The sequence below is a fragment of the Bombina bombina genome, chromosome 1 (genome assembly GCF_027579735.1).
Source record: "Bombina bombina isolate aBomBom1 chromosome 1, aBomBom1.pri, whole genome shotgun sequence".
Taxonomy (NCBI): domain Eukaryota; kingdom Metazoa; phylum Chordata; class Amphibia; order Anura; family Bombinatoridae; genus Bombina; species Bombina bombina.
The window spans coordinates 435,087,306-435,107,791 of record NC_069499.1 but is presented as its reverse complement, the minus strand read 5'-3'; the positions used below and the strand labels follow the sequence as shown (position 1 = coordinate 435,107,791).

The window sequence follows — 20,486 nt, the reverse complement described above, 5'->3', positions numbered from 1 at the left end:
AAAATTTGTAAAAGGTAATAATACACTCTCATACAACACACACACCACACACACACTCTCTCATATAAAACATACGCACCACGCATACCATACACACTCTCATACAATACATGCACACCATACTCACACTCTCATACAAAACATGCACACATTGCACACTCTCATACAACACACCACACACACTCTCATACAACACATGCACACCATACACAGGCTGAATTTACAGCCCAGGTGCATGTAGGCACCAAAATTGGAAGCACCCCCACGATTCCCGTTCACCGTTGTGCCGGTGAACTTACTAAGATGGCTGACAGCACCTCCCATACTCTGTATCTCTATCCTCCCTCTCTCTATTCTCTCTCTCTATTCTCTCTCTCTATTCTCTCTCTCTCTCTCTCTCTCTCTCTCTCTATTCTCTCTCTCTCTATTCTCTCTCTCTCTATTCTCTCTCTCTCTCTCTATTCTCTCTCTCTCTCTCTATTCTCTCTATTCTCTCTCTCTCTCTATTCTCTCTCTCTCTCTCTATTCTCTCTATTCTCTCTCTCTCTCTATTCTCTCTCTCTCTCTATTCTCTCTCTCTCTCTATTCTCTCTCTCTCTATTCTCTCTCTCTCTCTCTCTCTCTCTCTATTCTCTCTCTCTCTATTCTCTCTCTCTCTCTCTCTCTATTCTCTCTCTCTCTCTCTCTATTCTCTCTCTCTCTCTCTATTCTCTCTCTCTCTCTCTCTCTCTCTATTCTCTCTCTCTCTCTCTATTCTCTCTCTCTCTCTCTATTCTCTCTCTCTCTCTCTATTCTCTCTCTCTCTCTCTATTCTCTCTCTCTCTCTCTATTCTCTCTCTCTCTCTCTATTCTCTCTCTCTCTCTCTATTCTCTCTCTCTCTCTATTCTCTCTCTCTCTCTCTCTCTATTCTCTCTCTCTCTCTCTCTCTATTCTCTCTCTCTCTCTCTCTCTCTCTCTCTATTCTCTCTCTCTCTCTCTCTATTCTCTCTATTCTCTCTCTCTATTCTCTCTCTCTATTCTCTCTATTCTCTCTCTCTATTCTCTCTCTCTATTCTCTCTATTCTCTCTCTCTCTCTCTATATATATATATATATATTCTCTCTCTCTCTATATATATATATATATATATATATATATATATATATATATATATATATATATTCTCTCTCTCTATTCTCTCTCTCTCTCTCTCTCTCTCTCTCTCTCTCTCTCTCTCTCTCTCTCTCTCTCTCTCTATTCTCTCTCTCTCTATTCTCTCTCTCTCTCTCTCTCTCTCTCTCTCTCTCTCCATCTCTCTCTCTCCCCATCTATCTTTCTCTATCTCAGTTATTTCCATCTCAAATGTTTACAGGGTTGACAACCTCTACTACCTTGCTCATTCCATCAGGCTTTTTGCTGCTCGTGGGGACTGTTACCCCGTTTAGGCATATGCAGAGCTTTGGTGATAAGGAGTGCCAAATTACTGGTACTTTATATGCTCTGTGGGTATGTGACCATCTTGGACATGACATCACACGTGATGTCATTGGGTCATGATCCCTCTTCTCAAAGTGATGGTTTAAATGCTGTTTGCACACTGGCTGTCTGGTTCCTTCTTCCTGCGAGTTACTGCTCTCTCTATGCTTCTGTATGCAGAATTAAGACATTTAACTCTCTCTGTTGCCTGCTATGTTAGTCTGCAAAAAGTCTATAAGTCAGCACTTGCAGTGTATGTATGTTGCATAATCCTTAGTATGATTTTTGAGTCAGTTACTTTTCCTGTGGTTTTTACATTTGAAAAGCTTTTTTTATTTGTCTTTATTTTAGCCCTGAAAATGTGACCAAACTTATTTGTGCCCTCTATTTTAACATGGCCTGACAAGATAAGAGGTTATGTGTGAATTGGCCATATATATGGTGAGAACTTTTCTGACCCTTCTGCTAATGTGACTAAACCTGTGTAAGTGCAACTTTCTGAGGCATCTTCTGAGGGAGAAATTCCAGATCCTGATATGTCTGTCCTTGCTGCAAATAAAGTTGATGCTTTCTTTGACTTTATTAAATCTATTGAAGATACTTCAGTCTGTAGGCTTTGATATTACTTCAGCTACATTATCTGATCAGTTTAAGCTCCATTCTTAACATTCAATTTTTAAAACCGAATGCTAACTCTATGATAACATACTAGTAAGAAGGCCATTTTGGCTGTTGTTGGAAACGCTTATTTCCAAAAGAATTGGCAATTCCTACACAGACCTCCCAAGCTCGCAGGGCCTTCTTATATCGTCAGAGGCAGAAAGCCCAAGCATTCCCTTTGTGTCTAAGCCTGATGGACACAGTCCCAATCCAGATCCAGAGGGTTTGGCAAGTTTGGTTCAGTCCAACATGCAAAATCACAATGATGGTGTGATTGTCCAGATGTATCCAGGTGAAGCCTGGTTTAGGAATTTCAGAGAAATCTGGTAGTCTGTTTCCGATGTTTGGGTTCTAGATATTGTATCCAGAGGCTATTTTCTAGAGTTCAAGACCATGCCCCCAGGTCATTGCTTTGTAATGTAATAATTCCTAAAGGATTCACGTAAAGCTGCAGGAATATTCCTGTTCATCATCTGTATCCCAAATGGGTCAGGGGATTTACTTGCTTGAGGTTTAGTTTGTGGAGACCAGTTTTTTCTGCCCACAAATTTAAGATGGAGTCTCTAAACAAAGTGATCAATCAGCATTTAGAAAGAAGTCTGTTGTTCCAATGATTTTGAATATTACAAGTTACATGAAAGTAACACAAATGTATTCTGTCACTCTAAAAATCATGCACATAGATCTACACTATGTAGACACAACTTAAGAATTCAAATGAAACTCAGGAGAGATACAATATTCAGTGTGTGTATATATAGAATGTCAAACAACCTTTCTGCTTTTAGTCTCCAGTAGGCCCTGACTTGTCTATATGTTATCTGAAGCTGCCAATATGAAGATGATGTATACATTGAAAGTGGGCATACCCCTTTTTAAATCTGAGATGTACCTACTCCAAGGAGGCACAAGGCAATTCATTAGTAAACCTTATGTTCCCGACTTTTAAAATGCTTCGTTCAGTAGTTGAATTAAATAACTATGTATCTGTTTGTTTAAGATGCCAAACAATGGTGATCAATTCAATTGGCATTTTAATCACTTAATTTCTCTATTCAAAATATGTTTTCTTAAGGTGTATTAATGTTTTAATTTTTCCAGGTGAATGCTATTATGGCTGGCTGGAGCCTCTGTTGGCAAGAATTGCAGAAAATAACACTGCTGTTGTCAGCCCAGATATTGCCGCTATAGATCTTAATACATTTGAGTTTGGCAGTCCGTCACCCTATGGAAATAATCACAACAGGGGAAATTTTGACTGGAGTCTTTCGTTTGGTTGGGAATCTCTTCCTAGTGATGAAAAGAAGAGAAGGAAAGATGAAACATACCCTATTAAGTAAGGGATTTTTAATACATTTAATATTTTTATTACTTGAGCTATAATTATGATATCGGGAATTCTTTCTAATCTATTAATATCCTTGATTACAGCTAAAAAAAAAGCAGAATAGGCAGTATATGTCATAAAGGCCCCTTTTTGATTGTAAATGAGTAATTGTTTTCATTGTTCTCTAATATAGATTATTTTATTCATGAAAGTTTTTTAACATATTAAAATATTTATTATATGTACTTCCTTACCATATGAAGCCAGATCACCAGTCGTTAAAGGATGAAGGCTGGTGTGCAGCCCAGAGCAAGAGGGGGGAGGGTGGTCTGGTTTCCCTACACTATGGAAAAATGTTAGGCAGGAAAGGGGGAGGGATAAGTACCTACGCTACTGAAAAGATAGTTTGTGGTGGAACCTTACAATACAGAAAAACAGTAATCCACTTGAAAGGGGAGATGAGGAGGATCCCTATATTACAGAACAATACATAAAATGAATAATATAAAATAAATCATAATTTGGAGGGGACAGTGGGAGGGGGAGGTCAAGATAGCTATTGAAGGGGATCAGGGATGTGGGAGAGTGAGGAGAAATTCCTACACTACAAAACTTGAGGGGGGGACCCTAAGCTGCATACTGGCAGATTGTCTGTCAGTACCTAAGATGGTGGTGACCAGTGACTGAGGGGGGGGGGGAGAGTTATTTAGGATGGATCAAGTAGGAATCAGGAGGTGGAAGGTGTCCGGTAGGAGGGTAATCCCTACACTACAGCAAAAATGAACCTTTTACAAGCTAACTGCTTAAGCCCTTTACTTCTGGCAGTTTCAGAAGTGTGGTGCGCAGCTGCAATTAGCAGCCTTCCAATTGCAAAAAAATCAATGGCAAAGCCATAAATGTCTGTGGTTTCTGAACAAAGGGGACCCCAGAAGAAGCTTTTACAACCATTTGTGTTATAACTGCAATAGTTGTGTGTAAATAATAAAAGTGAGAGACAAAAACTTTCTGAAAAGGATAACAATTTTTTTTTATATGATATTTGACAGCCACATAGTTTCATTAAATACACCAAAATGGGCCTAGATCAATATCTTGGATTGTCTACTTTAAAAATAGATATAGTTTTCATTGGTAAATAAAAAAAAACAAAAAAACAAAGACTATATTTCTTTTTAAACAGAGGGAAAATAGGCTTTTTTAGTACAACATTTTAATATACGTACTCTACCTCCCCCATCAGCGGCGCAAACCCCATAGGTGAGTCTTACCCTAATGTCCCTAAATATTTGATATGTTTAAAATCACTTAAACATGCACATATTATCTCTTAATTCTAATCTCATGAAATGTATAATATAAGGTAATCATTTTACAACCAATTCATTCTACAATGGTTCTCAAACAAAATACAAATTCTTGAAAACTCTTACATATATTTTCATATGGCCTCTTTATAAAATAGGTATTTTAATGTTAATCCTTGAAAGAGGAAATACATTATCTGTATCTCTTTGTACCAGCCCAGATGTGATTATTATATTTCACTAAAGTGTCTGATCTGTTACAAATCGGGCAGGGTGATTAAAACATTCTACACAGTGTAGTTTTGTGAATAATGTACAGGGTATAAATTAAATAGCAAATGGATTAGAAGCAATAATATCATAGGCCACAGAACATATAAACATTAATATAAGTGAGTACAAATCCAAGTATAAGTGTACAGTGTTAAATTAAAGGGGCACTGAACACTTCTTCTTATTTTTGTCTAAAAATTTACTAAAATAACTTAAACCAGCTATTTGGTTTGCAAAATTTACAGATTACAGGATTTGCTTTTAGGCCTTCTAGAGAGCAGCACACTTTTTTTTACACAAATGGAAGAAGTGTTTAATTTCCTTTTAATGAATGGTATTGTGTGAATTACATCATAATTGAAAAACAGTACACCCTATATAAATATCCCAACAAAATGCTTTCCTGGAATAAAACCTATATATTACTTTTGTGCAGGACACCAACTTTTGCTGGAGGCCTTTTTTCTATTTCTAAGGAATATTTTGAATATATTGGAAGCTATGATGAAGAAATGGAAATCTGGGGAGGAGAAAATATAGAAATGTCTTTTAGGGTAAGCAACTAAGCATGTTTTTGTGTATTTAAAAGAGCACTATGTAAGTGTGTTTTGGATAGGTGAAAAAGGACTAATGTGACGTGTATCAGTATGGTTTACTGCTGCTTCAAAGGTCACCTTTATCATGGTCACCTCTTAACATCTGGGTCACAGCATGCAGGCCCCCCACATACAGGCATAGCCCTGGGTTAATTCCCATTAATATTTGAGGATGGCTATGCATCAACAAGGTCTCCTCACTCAGGCCCTGATATTCAAAACCTCTCTGCTCACGTGGGATATTCTAAAATGATCCTCCAGCACTGCAAGATCCCTAGTGAAATTTTCAATAGGCAGATTTTGCTTTACTTCTCCAAGGGGGTTCCCTGCATTTCTGTAAGTGAAGGAGAGACTAGCCCAGTGCAATATAGCATTGCATGATATGACAGTTCGGCTTCATTTACACTGTGCTTTCTATTTTATATCACTTTACACTTCAGATTCAATTTTATTACATTTAAACTTTGCACTTTCTATTCTGTACTTTATTTTGTGTACAGGAGTGTATTTAGGATTGTGATTTTACAATTTTTAATTATAGAGCAGACTTCAAAGAGGCAAAACTCACTGCATTTTCTAAGAAAAAGGGAGGAACCTGGAAATTCCAGAGAGATGAGATGCCTTCCATAGAAAGTAATGAAGCTCTCTGGGGTACAAAGGGACACTGAACCCAAATTTTTTCTTTCGTGATTCAGATAGAGCATGCAATTTTAAGCAACTTTCTAATTTACTCCTATTATCAATTTTTCTTCGTTCTCTTGCTATCTTTATATAAAAAAGAAGGCATCTAAGCTTTTTTCTTGGTTCAGCACTCTGGACAGCAGTTTTTGATTGGTGGATGAATTTATCCACCAATCGGCAAGGACAACCTAGGTTGTTCACCAAAAATGGGCCGGCATCTAAACTTACATTCTTGCATTTCAAATAAATATACCAAGAGAATAAGGAACATTTGATAATAGGAGTAAATTACAAAGTTGCTTAAAATTTCATGCTCTATCTGAATCACAAAAAAAATTTGGGTTCAGTGTCGCTTTAAACATGGGAGAGAGATGGTAATTGGAGAACCCCTTGGGCTGATATAAAGTCTCCACTTGCATCAATTCCAAATTAAACTGAAATGTTTTCACTACAATTTAACTTGCGTTTGTCTCTATTTCAGTATATATTACTCTTCTGTTAGTTAAAATAAGTCTATTGTGAATTTTGAGAAAACTTCACCTGCATACAGCTAGTGAGGCAAATCAGTGAGACCAGCTTGTTTAAAATGCATAGAAAATTTCACAAGTCTGGAGAGAGAGCTTCAGATATACCCTGGGAACTGCCCTGTTTAGCCCAGGGAACTGCCATCTCCCTCCCACTTTCTAAAAGTGTCAGTTTTAGTTTGCAATGCAGCAAATTCAAGGTGTAACGTAATTTGTATATATAAACAGAAAGAAACAAAGTATGATTCTAATTTTGTTAAAGTAACACAGAAGTGTAACAAAACTCTCATATCATGCAGTTCTGTATTGCACTGTGCTTGTCTCTCCGTCATGTATAGAAATGAGAGATCTCGTAGTGCTGGAGAGTTCCGACCTTTTTTTCTTTTGAATAATCAGTGAGTTCAGCCTTTGTAAAGTCTGGACTGCAATTTCCCTCCAAGCTGTAGAACTTTTAAATATCATGGCCTCAGTAGTTAATACGATTTCCTACCAACAGCATTTTCCTTGCATAGGGTTTCTCTTTATTATGGATCTTATAGGCAGGCATGTAAAAACACCACCTGTAAGTTTCTACTTCCTATATAGCACACACTATTTTAAAACAAAAAAATGTTTTGTCTTGGACAGCTCACAAGTTTAATCTTGCTATTTTGCTTTTAGTCAATGGATTTTAAAGAAGCTAACTCTTTGTCATTTTGTTTTCAATTGTATGATATTATTATAATTTTAGTGCAAGCTTGTTTAACATTTGAGAATCACAGATAGACTAGATTTTCGCATATCCCTGTCTGAGATGAGTCAAGTGTCTAACCCACTGACTGACTCATACATTCTTACACAGGGATAGCCTAAAAATCAGGTGTGTCTCCCGCACTCAAGGATAAATGGCAGATCAACCTGTTAAAGAGAAATGCATCTCTATTGATGAACACTTATGTTTATTGCTTCACACTGTCTAGTTATATGGTTTGCCTTTGGTTGGACTTGTGTCTACTCTTGAGGTTGATTAATATATTGTTATGAAACAATCTAGGACTAAAATTCAATTGAACATTTATATTTGCAATTTGAAAGATAATGTTGCTGGTTTCCATGAAGGTGTGAATACCAGTACTCACGAGAGAAGAGAGGGAAACTAGTTTGGTTTCCCAATTTTATGCTCACTTCAAAAAGGTTTGGCCTGTCATATGCCAGTCAAAGGCTATGTGGGAGTGTCTTTAAATACAAGGCTAAACGCCTCACCTAAGAGACAAAGGTGTATCTGGGGGGAAGGGATTTTAAAAACGGCTATATGAATATTTCAGGAATAAAAATCTGTAAACTGTCACCACAGAAGGTTTTAAATAAATTGCAGTAAATTTAGTGTCTTGTTGTCCTCTCATGAATGCTTTGGACCAATATATACAGTAATCTAAAGCTAAGTTTGGTTCATATTTTTACTAGTTGGCAGAATATTTGATATTTATGCTATTCTATGGTTAAATTTAACAACTGCTTGCAAGTAGAGTGGAAGCAAAATGTAAATAGTTCTTATGGGAAAAACTGGCACATTTTCTAATCAAAAAATATTTTGGAAGGTTTACATTTCACAAGTATTACTAGTGTACAATATCTGCACATTTTGTCGTAAGCATAATGTTTGTATTTAGAAGATGATTAGAGGAGGTAAACCAGATTAACATTAATCCCAGTTTTATCATTGCCCCAGGTAAACCCTTAGGGATTTTTGCAGAGGCTGGCACCTTGATTGACAGTAACTTTACAGTATAATTTTAAAACACATGTTTTACTTGTGGATGGAGCTCCCTCATTTGTTGAACGTCCTCTTAAAAATCTTCAATCTTTTATCAAATAAATGTGGTAGCTCTGGGGTGTACAGTTGTCAGTGCATACATTTTCAAATATTGGAAAACTGGGGTTCACCATTTTTCCATTTTTTGTTATTACCAAATGGGGAATTTAACTGCAGATTATAATAAAGGTCTGGAAACCTTGCATTATTTCTTTCATACAGGTGGTGATCTATTACTCATGGGAACTGCCACAAGGAGGCGGCAATGAGTCCCAAACCCCAAGAGCTCTGCAAAACCTTTCCCACCTCACACATACCTCAGTCATTACTTTGCCTCCGCTGGAGGTGGTTGAAGAATGAAGATGTGCATTTTGGTTCCCTCAGAGTGTAGTGCTTGTCAGAGGGATGTATTTGGGGTATGGTTTATGTTTCTTTGTTTCACCTCATGGGAAAATTTTCATAAACCCTCTCTAATCAGTCGCAGGGACTTTGCCTCCCTTTTATGGATCTACAATATACTCCTATTTCCACAACCTCTGCTGATATGTTTCAGTACTGGCTTGGCTGTTTGTTTGTTAATGGACAAATGTCTATTGAATATATTTATTTGAGGTTGTGGATTTAATTACTCAGTGAAAAATGTGTGTGTTTTTTTAATCCCTCCCTTTCTGTTCTTACTCGTGGACTCAACAGCTTGGGTATTAGTTCCCATGAGTAATGGATCATGGACTCTAACCACCTGTATGAAAGAAAACACAATTTTATACTTAATTTTTTATATTATATATAAAAAAATATAATTATATATAATTTATTTCATGGTGGTGAGAGTCCATGAGACCCCATCCTTTTTGTTTTTCTGGGGTTATTTTTTTTTCTTCAGCACATCCTTTTTTTCCCCTTCTCCCTTTATGGCTCTTATTAATTTTTCTTACCTTACTTGCTTCGCTATACGTTAGACTGAGGTATGTGGGAGGGGTTTTGTAGAGCTATTGGGGTTTGGGACTCTTTGCCTCCTCCTGGTGGTTAACAAGTGTAGTTCCAATGAGTAATAGATCATGGACTCTCACCACCATGAAAGAAATGAATTTATCAGGTAAGTTTTAATTATGTTTTTTAGGTATCAGATGGAGTGGTGACTGATAAAGTGAGAACATAAAGACATAAGGCCAGAGATTTTCATGTCAAATGGGCTGGAGGTGACTCCCCAGGGCTGGATCTCACCAGGGAGAGGCATATATGTCGTAATTTCCTTTTTTTATATAGTCACTGAATGCATGGCCTCTTTTTATTCAGTACCAGTTTGTTACCACGTGTTTGATAAACAATGCATTCAGAATAGTGTAAAAGGAACAAAGCGGAAGATTATGATATCCTTTTTTTTTTGCAAGAGGGTTGTTTTGTTTGATTTGATGTTTATTTTATTGAACTTTCCTGTAATATACTTTATTAAATGGATGTACTCTTTATATTGAATCAATGCTACTTTTTATAAGTTGTTTGTATAGTTCTGTATTTGTATGTTAAAGCCAAGTAAAACCATTAAAAAATATGTTTCAGAAACATATTCAGCTCTGAGAGAATCATTATAAGCTCCAATATTTTTTACAGAACTGAAAGATCCTATATTTGTTTCAAAGAAAACATAACTTCTATTAAAGTCTGAAATTCCATCTTCACAGTCCAAATAGGAATACATGGTTCCGCTACAGCACTTATTACCATCTAAAAACTGTTACAAAAAACTATAAACCTATTGCTTCTTTATTTTTTTTTATATTTTATATATAATTCAACAGTGAGTACAGATTGATATTAACACATAAAACATTTTCCATTCACCTCGCAGGGTGCCGGGGACTCTTGACAAATCATGATGAACTAACATAATTATAACCTAAGAAAGAGCCATACAACTTATCCTAATCCTAAAAAGTCCATCAGACAAGACTCTTTGAGTTAGAATATACAGAGAAAGAAAAATTTACATTTATTATGTAATTATATTTTGTCCTCTTTAATCAAAGCTTCGCTGTTGAATATTTTAATTAAACTAAAATGACATAACACATGCAAAATTATAAAGAAAGGAAAAGAAGAGGGAAAAAACCCCCCTCCATATTCCAATAAACTAACCCCACTATTAGGAAAACCTGGCTCCTAAAAGAACTAATACTGAAACCGAAAATAGTACTACTTCTGTAATAAACTAAACCTAAGTTACCTATAGTCTTAGCAAAATACTTCTCTTCCACTACTAAGCTACTCTTTAAAAAAATTAAATTAGTATTACTTAACTTTGGTCAAGAAAAAAAAAATTATCTGTCGGGCAAGTTTATCTATCTAGGTTACTCGAATACTATAGGGAGGGAAAAGAAAAAGAAGGAAGAAAGTAGAGAAAGGGAAAAACAAAACAAAAAAAAAACCCTCCCACCTTCTCTCCACTCACCCCACCATCACATGTATTTTACACTTCTCTATAAAGAGATATCCACTCAGCTGGAAAAAAAATTAAGCAGAATTAACTCCATAAAAGCAATCTAATTCAAAAAGGGGGACAATATCTATCTTTGAACATTACTTGAGTTGGACTTAATTATTGGAAGCCAACCATTTTTTTTTTTATCAGAGACAGTTTGTAACTGAAAAGATTAAAAAATAATCTGTAACTGGATTTCCTTAAGCAGCTTAAGAATTGTGGCATAGAATGTGCTTTCCAGTTTTTAAATATCACATGTCTTGTTAACAGAATAATCGTATTAACAACATTTTGGCATAAACCAAGATTCTCCGATTGACTAAATAAATAAAAAAAAATGCTATCTAAAGAAAATTGAATCTGAAAATTATAAATGTTTGAAACCCTAAACCCTATTTTTTGCCATAGTTGACAAGTCTTTGGACAATACCAGACCATATGACAAAAACCTGCATATGGAAGACTACAACGCGGGCATTTTGGGGTTGTAGAAGGAAACATTTTATGCACTCTATAAGGGTAGATATAAAAATTGTTAAATATCTTCAAATGGGACTCTTTCCATGAAGTAGAGACAATACATTGATTAAGGGCGGAGAAACTAAAACTAATTTTATTTTCATCCAAATCTGGAAAAATATATATCCATCTATTGATAATTTTCCCTGTGGCCAGGACACCCTGTTTGGCCATCATGATATCATAAATTAGAGAGATAGAGGCATCACCCAGCCTAAATTTTGAGCAGCATAATTCAATCTCAGACCAGGCTGGAGATGTGGGAAAAATACAGCCCAATGTTTCCATATAATGACATAATTGTAAATAGGCATAAAAAGTCGTCTTAGAAATGCCAAATTGAGAAACTAAGTCTTGGAAAGAGACAATCCGTCCACTTTCTGTCATAATCTGTGCTAAAAAGATGATATTCTTATCCCCCCAATTTTGAAAAGCCTTGTTGTGGATTCCTGGTAAAAATTGTGGGTTCCCGCCTATAGGAAGGAATTTGGAAAATCTTGAATCATTTCCAAAAGGGAACAAAATTTACTCCAAACCAATACTATATTTTTGAAAGTGATAAGATTATTAATATTGGTGGGCAGTGTTTTCGTTGGGCAGTGTAGAATTGCCTTTAGCATGAACGGTTTACAATTTAAGCTTTCAATATCGAAAGAAGAAACTACATTTGACTCTAGAATCCAATCTAAGGCTATCTTAATCATAGCTGCCCAGTTATAAAGCATAATATTGGGGAGAGATAAGCCAGCCAATTCCTTTTTTAACATGAGGTTGTCGAGAGATACACGTGCCTTTTTATTACCCCAAATAAATCTAGACATATAAGAATGTAGTTTCTTCACATCTTTATTAGGAATAAAGACTGACAAGTTTTGCAGGGGATAAAGCAATCTAGGGAAAATAATAGTTTTTATTAAATTGACCTGCGCCTTCAAAGAAAGTGGAAAGGCCGTCCAAAGTTCTAAGTCTGATTTAATTTTCTCCAATAATAATATAAAGTTCAGGCCATACCACTTTTTAGGATCTGTGTGGAGAAAAATACCCAAATATTTGATACAATTAACCGTCCTGAAAGGAGTTTCTTGGAGACTAGAAGCAGATTTTTGAACCCAGAGACATTCACTCTTTTGAAAATTTTACTCTGTACCCAGAGAATATACTAAACTCTTCCAAGCATCTCATTATCAGAGGGATAGACTGTCTAGTGTCCTTAAGAAATTGCAAAAGATCATCGTCATAAAGTAATAATTTGAGGGTCTGTATACCCAAGACTATACCTTCCATATACTCCCTCAATTTAATCGCCAGGGGTTCTAATGCAATATTAAATAATAGAGGCGACAAGGGACATCCTTGTCGTGTGCCTCTTTTCAATATAACCTTATCTGAAAGTGTATTATTAAAAAAAAAAAGGATATTGGGAATCTATACAGTTTCTGCATAAAATAAATTGATTATGAAATCCAAATTTGGCCAATGCATTAAATAAATCCAGGATATAGAATCGAAAGCCTTTTCAGCATAAAGCGTCAAGATTGCTATGTCTTGTGTATTCTTATTTCTGACATCATCCATCCCATGCATATTACGATGAAAGTCTAGAAACGTTGCAAGACTACGAATATGTCTAGTAGAGTTCCTAGATAACATGAAGCCTACCTGATCCATATGGATAATTTTCTCAAGCAATACGGCAAGCCTTTTAGCAACTATTGAGGATAATAATTAATAATCTGTGTTTAATACAGAAATTGGTCTATAAGACGCCGGATCTTCTGGATTTTTTCCTTTTTTAAGGATTAATGAAATATTAGCTACAGAAAAATATGAGGACATAGGATCTTTGGAACATAGATAAAAATGAAACAATTTACTCAATGTTAACTTTAATTCTTGAACTAGTATCTTATAAAATTCAACCGGTAGACCATCTGGTCCTGCTGCTTTATTAAGTTTAAGCCGATCTATAGCTGTACTTATTTCTTCCTCTGTAATAGGGGTATTTAAAGACAAAGAGTCCTTCTCCGAAATCTGTGGGATTCGCAAATCCCGCCAAAAGTTATTCTGGATGTCAACATCACTAGATATATCGTTATAAAGTAGTTGATGATAAAAATAAAAAAAACCCTTACTAATCTCCTCAGTCTCAAAGACTCTAGAATTGTCTATTTGTAAGGCAGCTATGAAATTCTTTTTCTTTCTATTTTTTGTAAGGCGAGCCAGATGTTTTGCTGAGCAGCCGTGAAAACCCCTAAAATATAAATTGATTTTTGATTCTTGTTCTAAAGATTTTTGTTTAAGGAATATGTCACGAGCCTTTCTGGCTTCGGAATAGCTTTTCCAATTTCTAACTGACTGCTGATTTAAATATTTTCTATAAGCATTTTTTACCTGGTTGGTATGTTTGATTTCCGCCGCGTGACTTTTCTTATTTAAAATACACATGTATTCTTTGATTTTGCCACGCAGCACCGCCTTAGCAGTTTCCCCAAAAATTTAAATTTTGTTGAAATAATTGATATTAAAGCTGCAAAAATATTTCCACCTTTTGTTTTAACCACATAGAAAATTTAACATTATTAATTAAATATCGGGGGGGAAATCTAGCACACTTGTTCTCTTCTCTATTCCTGAACATAAGACCAAGCAGAATAACCGCATGGTCTGAGATTGAAATATCTGCAATATCTACATATAATTTTTGGATAGATAAGGGTTCAGAGATTAAAAATATATCGACTCTGGAAAAAGTTTTAAAAGATTTTGATTCACAGGTGAAAATCTGTGCATCTGGGTTCCTATGCCTCCATATATCACATAGTTTGAGTTTGTAACTCATTTTTTTAAAAAGACTTGCACCTCTATTATACTTTTTTAAGTTCTTGCCCGAAAGTCTATCTATTGTAGGACAGGGTGTTAGATTAAAATCTCCACCCATTATAATATTTTCATTAATCAGTGGGAACAATTTATTTTAAATTTTTTCCAGAATCCATGAGATACTATATTGGGACCATAAACATTGCATAGAACATACTTGATATCATGAATTAAAATCTTTAAAATTATAAACCGTGCTTCAGGGTCAATTTGAACATGAGTAATGGAATATTTTAAATCTTTATTAAGTAGTATTGCAACTCCACATTTTCTATTAGACGATGGGGCCCCGATAACTTTTCCCACCCACTTCATCTTAAGTTTTGCCGTTTCTTTCTTCATTCAAATGCGTCAACTGCAAAAAAACTATCTGGTTTACAGGGAGTGCAGAATTATTAGGCAAATGAGTATTTTGACCACATCATCCTCTTTATGCATGTTGTCTTACTCCAAGCTGTATAGGCCGGAAAGCCTACTACCAATTAAGCATATTAGGTGATGTGCATCTCTGTAATGAGAAGGGGTGTGGTCTAATGACATCAACACCCTATATCAGGTGTGCATAATTATTAGGCAACTTCCTTTCCTTTGGCAAAATGGGTCAAAAGAAGGACTTGCACTCTTAAAATTGCAAAGCTTCTGAAGCGTGATCATCGAACAATCAAGCGTTTCATTCAAAATAGTCAACAGGGTCGCAAGAAGCGTGTGGAAAAACCAAGGCGCAAAATAACTGCCCATGAACTGAGAAAAGTCAAGCGTGCAGCTGCCAAGATGCCACTTGCCACCAGTTTGGCCATATGTCAGAGCTGCAACATCACTGGAGTGCCCAAAAGCACAAGGTGTGCAATACTCAGAGACATGGCCAAGGTAAGAAAGGCTGAAAGACGACCACCACTGAACAAGACACACAAGCTGAATCGTCAAGACTGGGCCAATAAATATCTCAAGACTGATTTTTCTAAGGTTTTATGGACTGATGAAATGAGAGTGAGTCTTGATGGGCCAGATGGATGGGCCGTGGCTGGATTGGTAAAGGGCAGAGAGCTCCAGTCCGACTCAGACGCCAGCAAGGTGGAGGTGGAGTACTGGTTTGGGCTGGTATCATCAAAGATGAGCTTGTGGGGCCTTTTCGGGTTGAGGATGGAGTCAAGCTCAACTCCCAGTCCTACTGCCAGTTTCTGGAAGACACCTTCTTCAAGCAGTGGTACAGGAAGAAGTCTGCATCCTTCAAGAAAAACATGATTTTCATGCAGGACAATGCTCCATCACACGCGTCCAAGTACTCCACAGCGTGGCTGGCAAGAAAGGGTATAAAAGAAGAAAATCTAATGACATGGCCTCCTTGTTCACTTGATCTGAACCCCATTGAGAACCTGTGGTCCATCATCAAATGTGAGATTTACAAGGAGGGAAAACAGTACACCTCTCTGAACAGTGTCTGGGAGGCTGTGGTTGCTGCTGCACGCAATGTTAATGGTGAACAGATCAAAACACTGACAGAATCCATGGATGGCAGGCTTTTGAGTGTACTTGCAAAGAAAGGTGGCTATATTGGTCACTGATTTGTTTTTGTTTTGTTTTTGAATGTCAGAAATGTATATTTGTGAATGTTGAGATGTTATATTGGTTTCACTGGTAAAAATAAATAATTGAAATGGGTATATATTTGTTTTTTGTTAAGTTGCCTAATAATTATGCACAGTAATAGTCACCTGCACACACAGATATCCCCCTAAAATAGCTAAAACTAAAAACAAACTAAAAACTACTTCCAAAACTATTCAGCTTTGATATTAATGAGTTTTTTGGGTTCATTGAGAACATGGTTGTTGTTCAATAATAAAATTAATCCTCAAAAATACAACTTGCCTAATAATTCTGCACTCCCTGTATCTTTGGCCAAATGTTTAATAATGAGTTTACGTTTAGCTGGGGAAGAGATTCCACCAACATTCCAAGACAAAAATATAAGTTTATTTATCATCCCATTAGTACATGTGTATTAAACTTTGTGAGGTGAGAGGAACGAGAGAAGAGAAAAAGAAAGGGGAAAAAAAGGGAAGAGGGGGGGGAGGGGGCTTATGGAAGAGAAAATTCTAACCTAATATTAAAAATAACTGCAAAGCAGGCATCTTGTACCACAGCGGAATATATTATTTTATGGAAACATTATATCAACCAGACTGGGATTACCCCTACAACGCTTCTTTGGATCCTAAGAAGTCTTTTGCCTCCTGAGGATTAGCAAATGTAAACTTCTTCCCATTCTCTTCTAACAACATTTTTGCAGGATAGATCATCCATGCTTTCAACCCCATCTTAATCAACTGGGTACAGAAAGGAGCCATCAATTTTCTCTTAGCAGATGTTTCGCTGGAGAAATCTTGAAAAAGTAATAATTTATGTTTTCCCAACATGCATGCTCCATTTTTTTAAACAATCTTAACAGTTCAATTTTATCTTGAAATTTTAAATATTTCACCATACATGTCCTATTTTTTATAGAACCATCCGGGAAAGATCTTTTGGTCCCCAGCCTATGAACTCTTTTGACTTCTAAAGGTAACTGGTGTACGGGTACCCCTAAGGCTTGAGGAAGTAATACTGATGTAATTTTAAGTAAATCCTCATGTTCTGAATTTTCTGGGAGACCAACTATTCTTATATTGTTACGTCTTGTACGGTCTTCCATATCCTCTAACAGGGCTTGGAGATTATTCATTTTCGTCTCTTGTTTCTATAGAATGGTTTCCTGAGAATTAGCCAGGTCCTCTAGATCAGAAACTCTTTTCTTTCATGTAATTAGCAAGAGTCCATGAGCTAGTGACGTATGGGATATACATTCCTACCAGGAGGGGCAAAGTTTCCCAAACCTCAAAATGCCTATAAATACACCCCTCACCACACCCACAATTCAGTTTTACAAACTTTGCCTCCGATGGAGGTGGTGAAGTAAGTTTGTGCTAGATTCTACGTTGATATGCGCTCCGCAGCAAGTTGGAGCCCGGTTTTCCTCTCAGCGTGCAGTGAATGTCAGAGGGATGTGAGGAGAGTATTGCCTATTTAAATGCAGTGATCTCCTTCTACGGGGTCTATTTCATAGGTTCTCTGTTATCGGTCGTAGAGATTCATCTCTTACCTCCCTTTTCAGATCGACGATATACTCTTATATATACCATTACCTCTGCTGATTCTCGTTTCAGTACTGGTTTGGCTTTCTACAAACATGTAGATGAGTGTCCTGGGGTAAGTAAATCTTATTTTCTGTGACACTCTAAGCTATGGTTGGGCACTTTGTTTATAAAGTTCTAAATATATGTATTCAAACATTTATTTGCCTTGACTCAGAATGTTCAACTTTCCTTATTTTCAGTCAGTCAGTTTCATATTTGGGATAATGCATTTGATTTAATCATTTTTTCTTACCTTCAAAAATTTGACTCTTCCCTGTGGGCTGTTAGGCTCGCGGGGGCTGAAAATGCTTCATTTTATTGCGTCATTCTTGGCGCGGACTTTTTTGGCGAAAAAAATTCGTTTCCGTTTCCGGCGTCATACGTCTCGCCGGAAGTTGCGTCATTTTTTTGACGTTATTTTGCGCCAAAAATGACGGCGTTCCGGATGTGGCGTCATTTTGGCGCCAAAAAGCATTTAGGCGCCAAATAATGTGGGCGTCTTATTGGCGCGAAAAATATGGGCGTCGCTTTTGTCTCCACATTATTTAAGTCTCATCTGAGTCAGAAGATACTACAGGAAAATCGCTGTCTAGTGCTGGATCTACCAAAGCTAAGTGTATCTGCTGTAAACTTTTGGTAGCTATTCCTCCAGCTGTTGTTTGTATTGATTGTCATGACAAACTTGTTAAAGCAGATAATATTTCCTTTAGTAAAGTACCATTGCCTGTTGCAGTTCCTTCAACATCTAAGGTGCAGAATGTTCCTGATAATATAAGAGATTTTGTTTCTGAATCCATAAAGAAGGCTATGTCTGTTATTTCTCCTTCTAGTAAACGTAAAAAATCTTTTAAAACTTCTCTCCCTACAGATGAATTTTTAAATGAACATCATCATTCTGATTCTGATGACTCTTCTGGTTCAGAGGATTCTGTCTCAGAGGTTGATGCTGATAAATCTTCATATTTATTTAAAATGGAATTTATTCGTTCTTTACTTAAAGAAGTACTAATTGCTTTAGAAATAGAGGATTCTGGTCCTCTTGATACTAATTCTAAACGTTTGGATAAGGTATTTAAAGCTCCTGTGGTTATTCCAGAAGTTTTTCCTGTTCCTAATGCTATTTCTGCAGTAATTTCCAAAGAATGGGATAAATTGGGTAATTCATTTACTCCTTCTAAACGTTTTAAGCGATTATATCCTGTGCCGTCTGACAGATTAGAATTTTGGGACAAAATCCCTAAAGTTGATGGGGCTATTTCTACCCTTGCTAAACGTACTACTATTCCTACGTCGGATGGTACTTCGTTTAAGGATCCTTTAGATAGGAAAATTTAATCCTTTCTAAGAAAAGCTTATCTGTGTTCAGGTAATCTTCTTAGACCTGCTATATCTTTGGCTGATGTTGCTGCAGCTTCAACTTTCTGGTTGGAAACTTTAGCGCAACAAGTAACACATCATGATTCTCATGATATTATTATTCTTCTACAGCATGCTAATAATTTTATCTGTGATGCCATTTTTGATATTATCAGAGTTGATGTCAGGTTTATGTCTCTAGCTATTTTAGCTAGAAGAGCTTTATGGCTTTAAACTTGGAATGCTGATATGGCTTCTAAATCAACTTTACTTTCCATTTCTTTCCAGGGTAACAAATTATTTGGTTCTCAGTTGGATTCCATTATTTCAACTGTTACTGGTGGGAAAGGAACTTTTTTACCACAGGATAAAAAATCTAAAGGTAAAAGCAGGGCTAATAATCGTTTTCGTTCCTTTCGTTTCAACAAAGAACAAAAGCCTGATCCTTCATCCTCAGGAGCAGTTTCAGTTTGGAAACCATCTCCAGTCTGGAATAAATCCAAACCAGCTAGAAAGGCAAAGCCTGCTTCTAAGTCCACATGAAGGTGCGGCCCTCATTCCAGCTCAGCTGGTAGGGGGCAGGTTATGTTTTTTCAAGGAAATTTGGATCAATTCTGTTCACAATCTTTGGATTCAGAGCATTGTTTCAGAAGGGTACAGAATTGGTTTCAAGATGAGACCTCCTGCAAAGAGATTTTTTCTTTCCCGTGTCCCAGTAAATCCAGTAAAAGCTCAAGCATTTCTGAAATGTGTTTCAGATCTAGAGTTGACTGGAGTAATTATGCCAGTTCCAGTTCCGGAACAGGGGATGGGGTTTTATTCAAATCTCTTCATTGTACCAAAGAAGGAGAATTCCTTCAGACCAGTTCTGGATCTAAAAATATTGAATCGTTATGTAAGAATTCCAACGTTCAAGATGGTAACTGTAAGGACTATCTTGCCTTTTGTTCAGCAAGGGAATTATATGTCCACAATAGATTTACAGGATGCATATCTGCATATTCCGATTCATCCAGATCATTATCAGTTCCTGAGATTCTCTTTTCTGGACAAGCATTACCAGTTTGTGGCTCTGCCGTTTGGCCTAGCTACAGCTCCAAGAATTTTTACAAAGGTTCTCGGTGCCCTTCTGTCTGTAATCAGAGAACAGGGTATTGTGGTATTTCCTTATTTGGACGATATCTTGGTACTTGCTCAGTCTTTACATTTAGCAGAATCTCATACGAATCGACTTGTGTTGTTTCTTCAAGATCATGGTTGGAGGATCAATTTACCAAAAAGTTCTTTGATTCCTCAGACAAGGGTAACCTTTCTGGGTTTCCAGATGGATTCAGTGTCCATGACTCTGTCTTTAACAGACAAGAGACGTCTAAAATTGATTGCAGCTTGTCGAAACCTTCAGTCACAATCATTCCCTTCGGTAGCCTTATGCATGGAAATTCTAGGTCTTATGACTGCTGCATCGG

The 20,486-nt window shown here is 36.6% G+C and overlaps 1 protein-coding gene across 1 annotated transcript in view; it reads left to right on the top strand.

Annotated features, from left to right (window-relative positions):
- Positions 1 to 20,486, top strand: part of GALNT3 (polypeptide N-acetylgalactosaminyltransferase 3) — a 145,721-nt gene that overhangs the window by 67,883 nt on the left and 57,352 nt on the right. The window contains exons 5-6 of the mRNA XM_053698391.1: positions 3,218 to 3,452; positions 5,457 to 5,574. Of these exons, the coding sequence (XP_053554366.1) occupies positions 3,218 to 3,452; positions 5,457 to 5,574 (353 nt within the window). The remainder of the gene's footprint in view (positions 1 to 3,217; positions 3,453 to 5,456; positions 5,575 to 20,486) is intronic.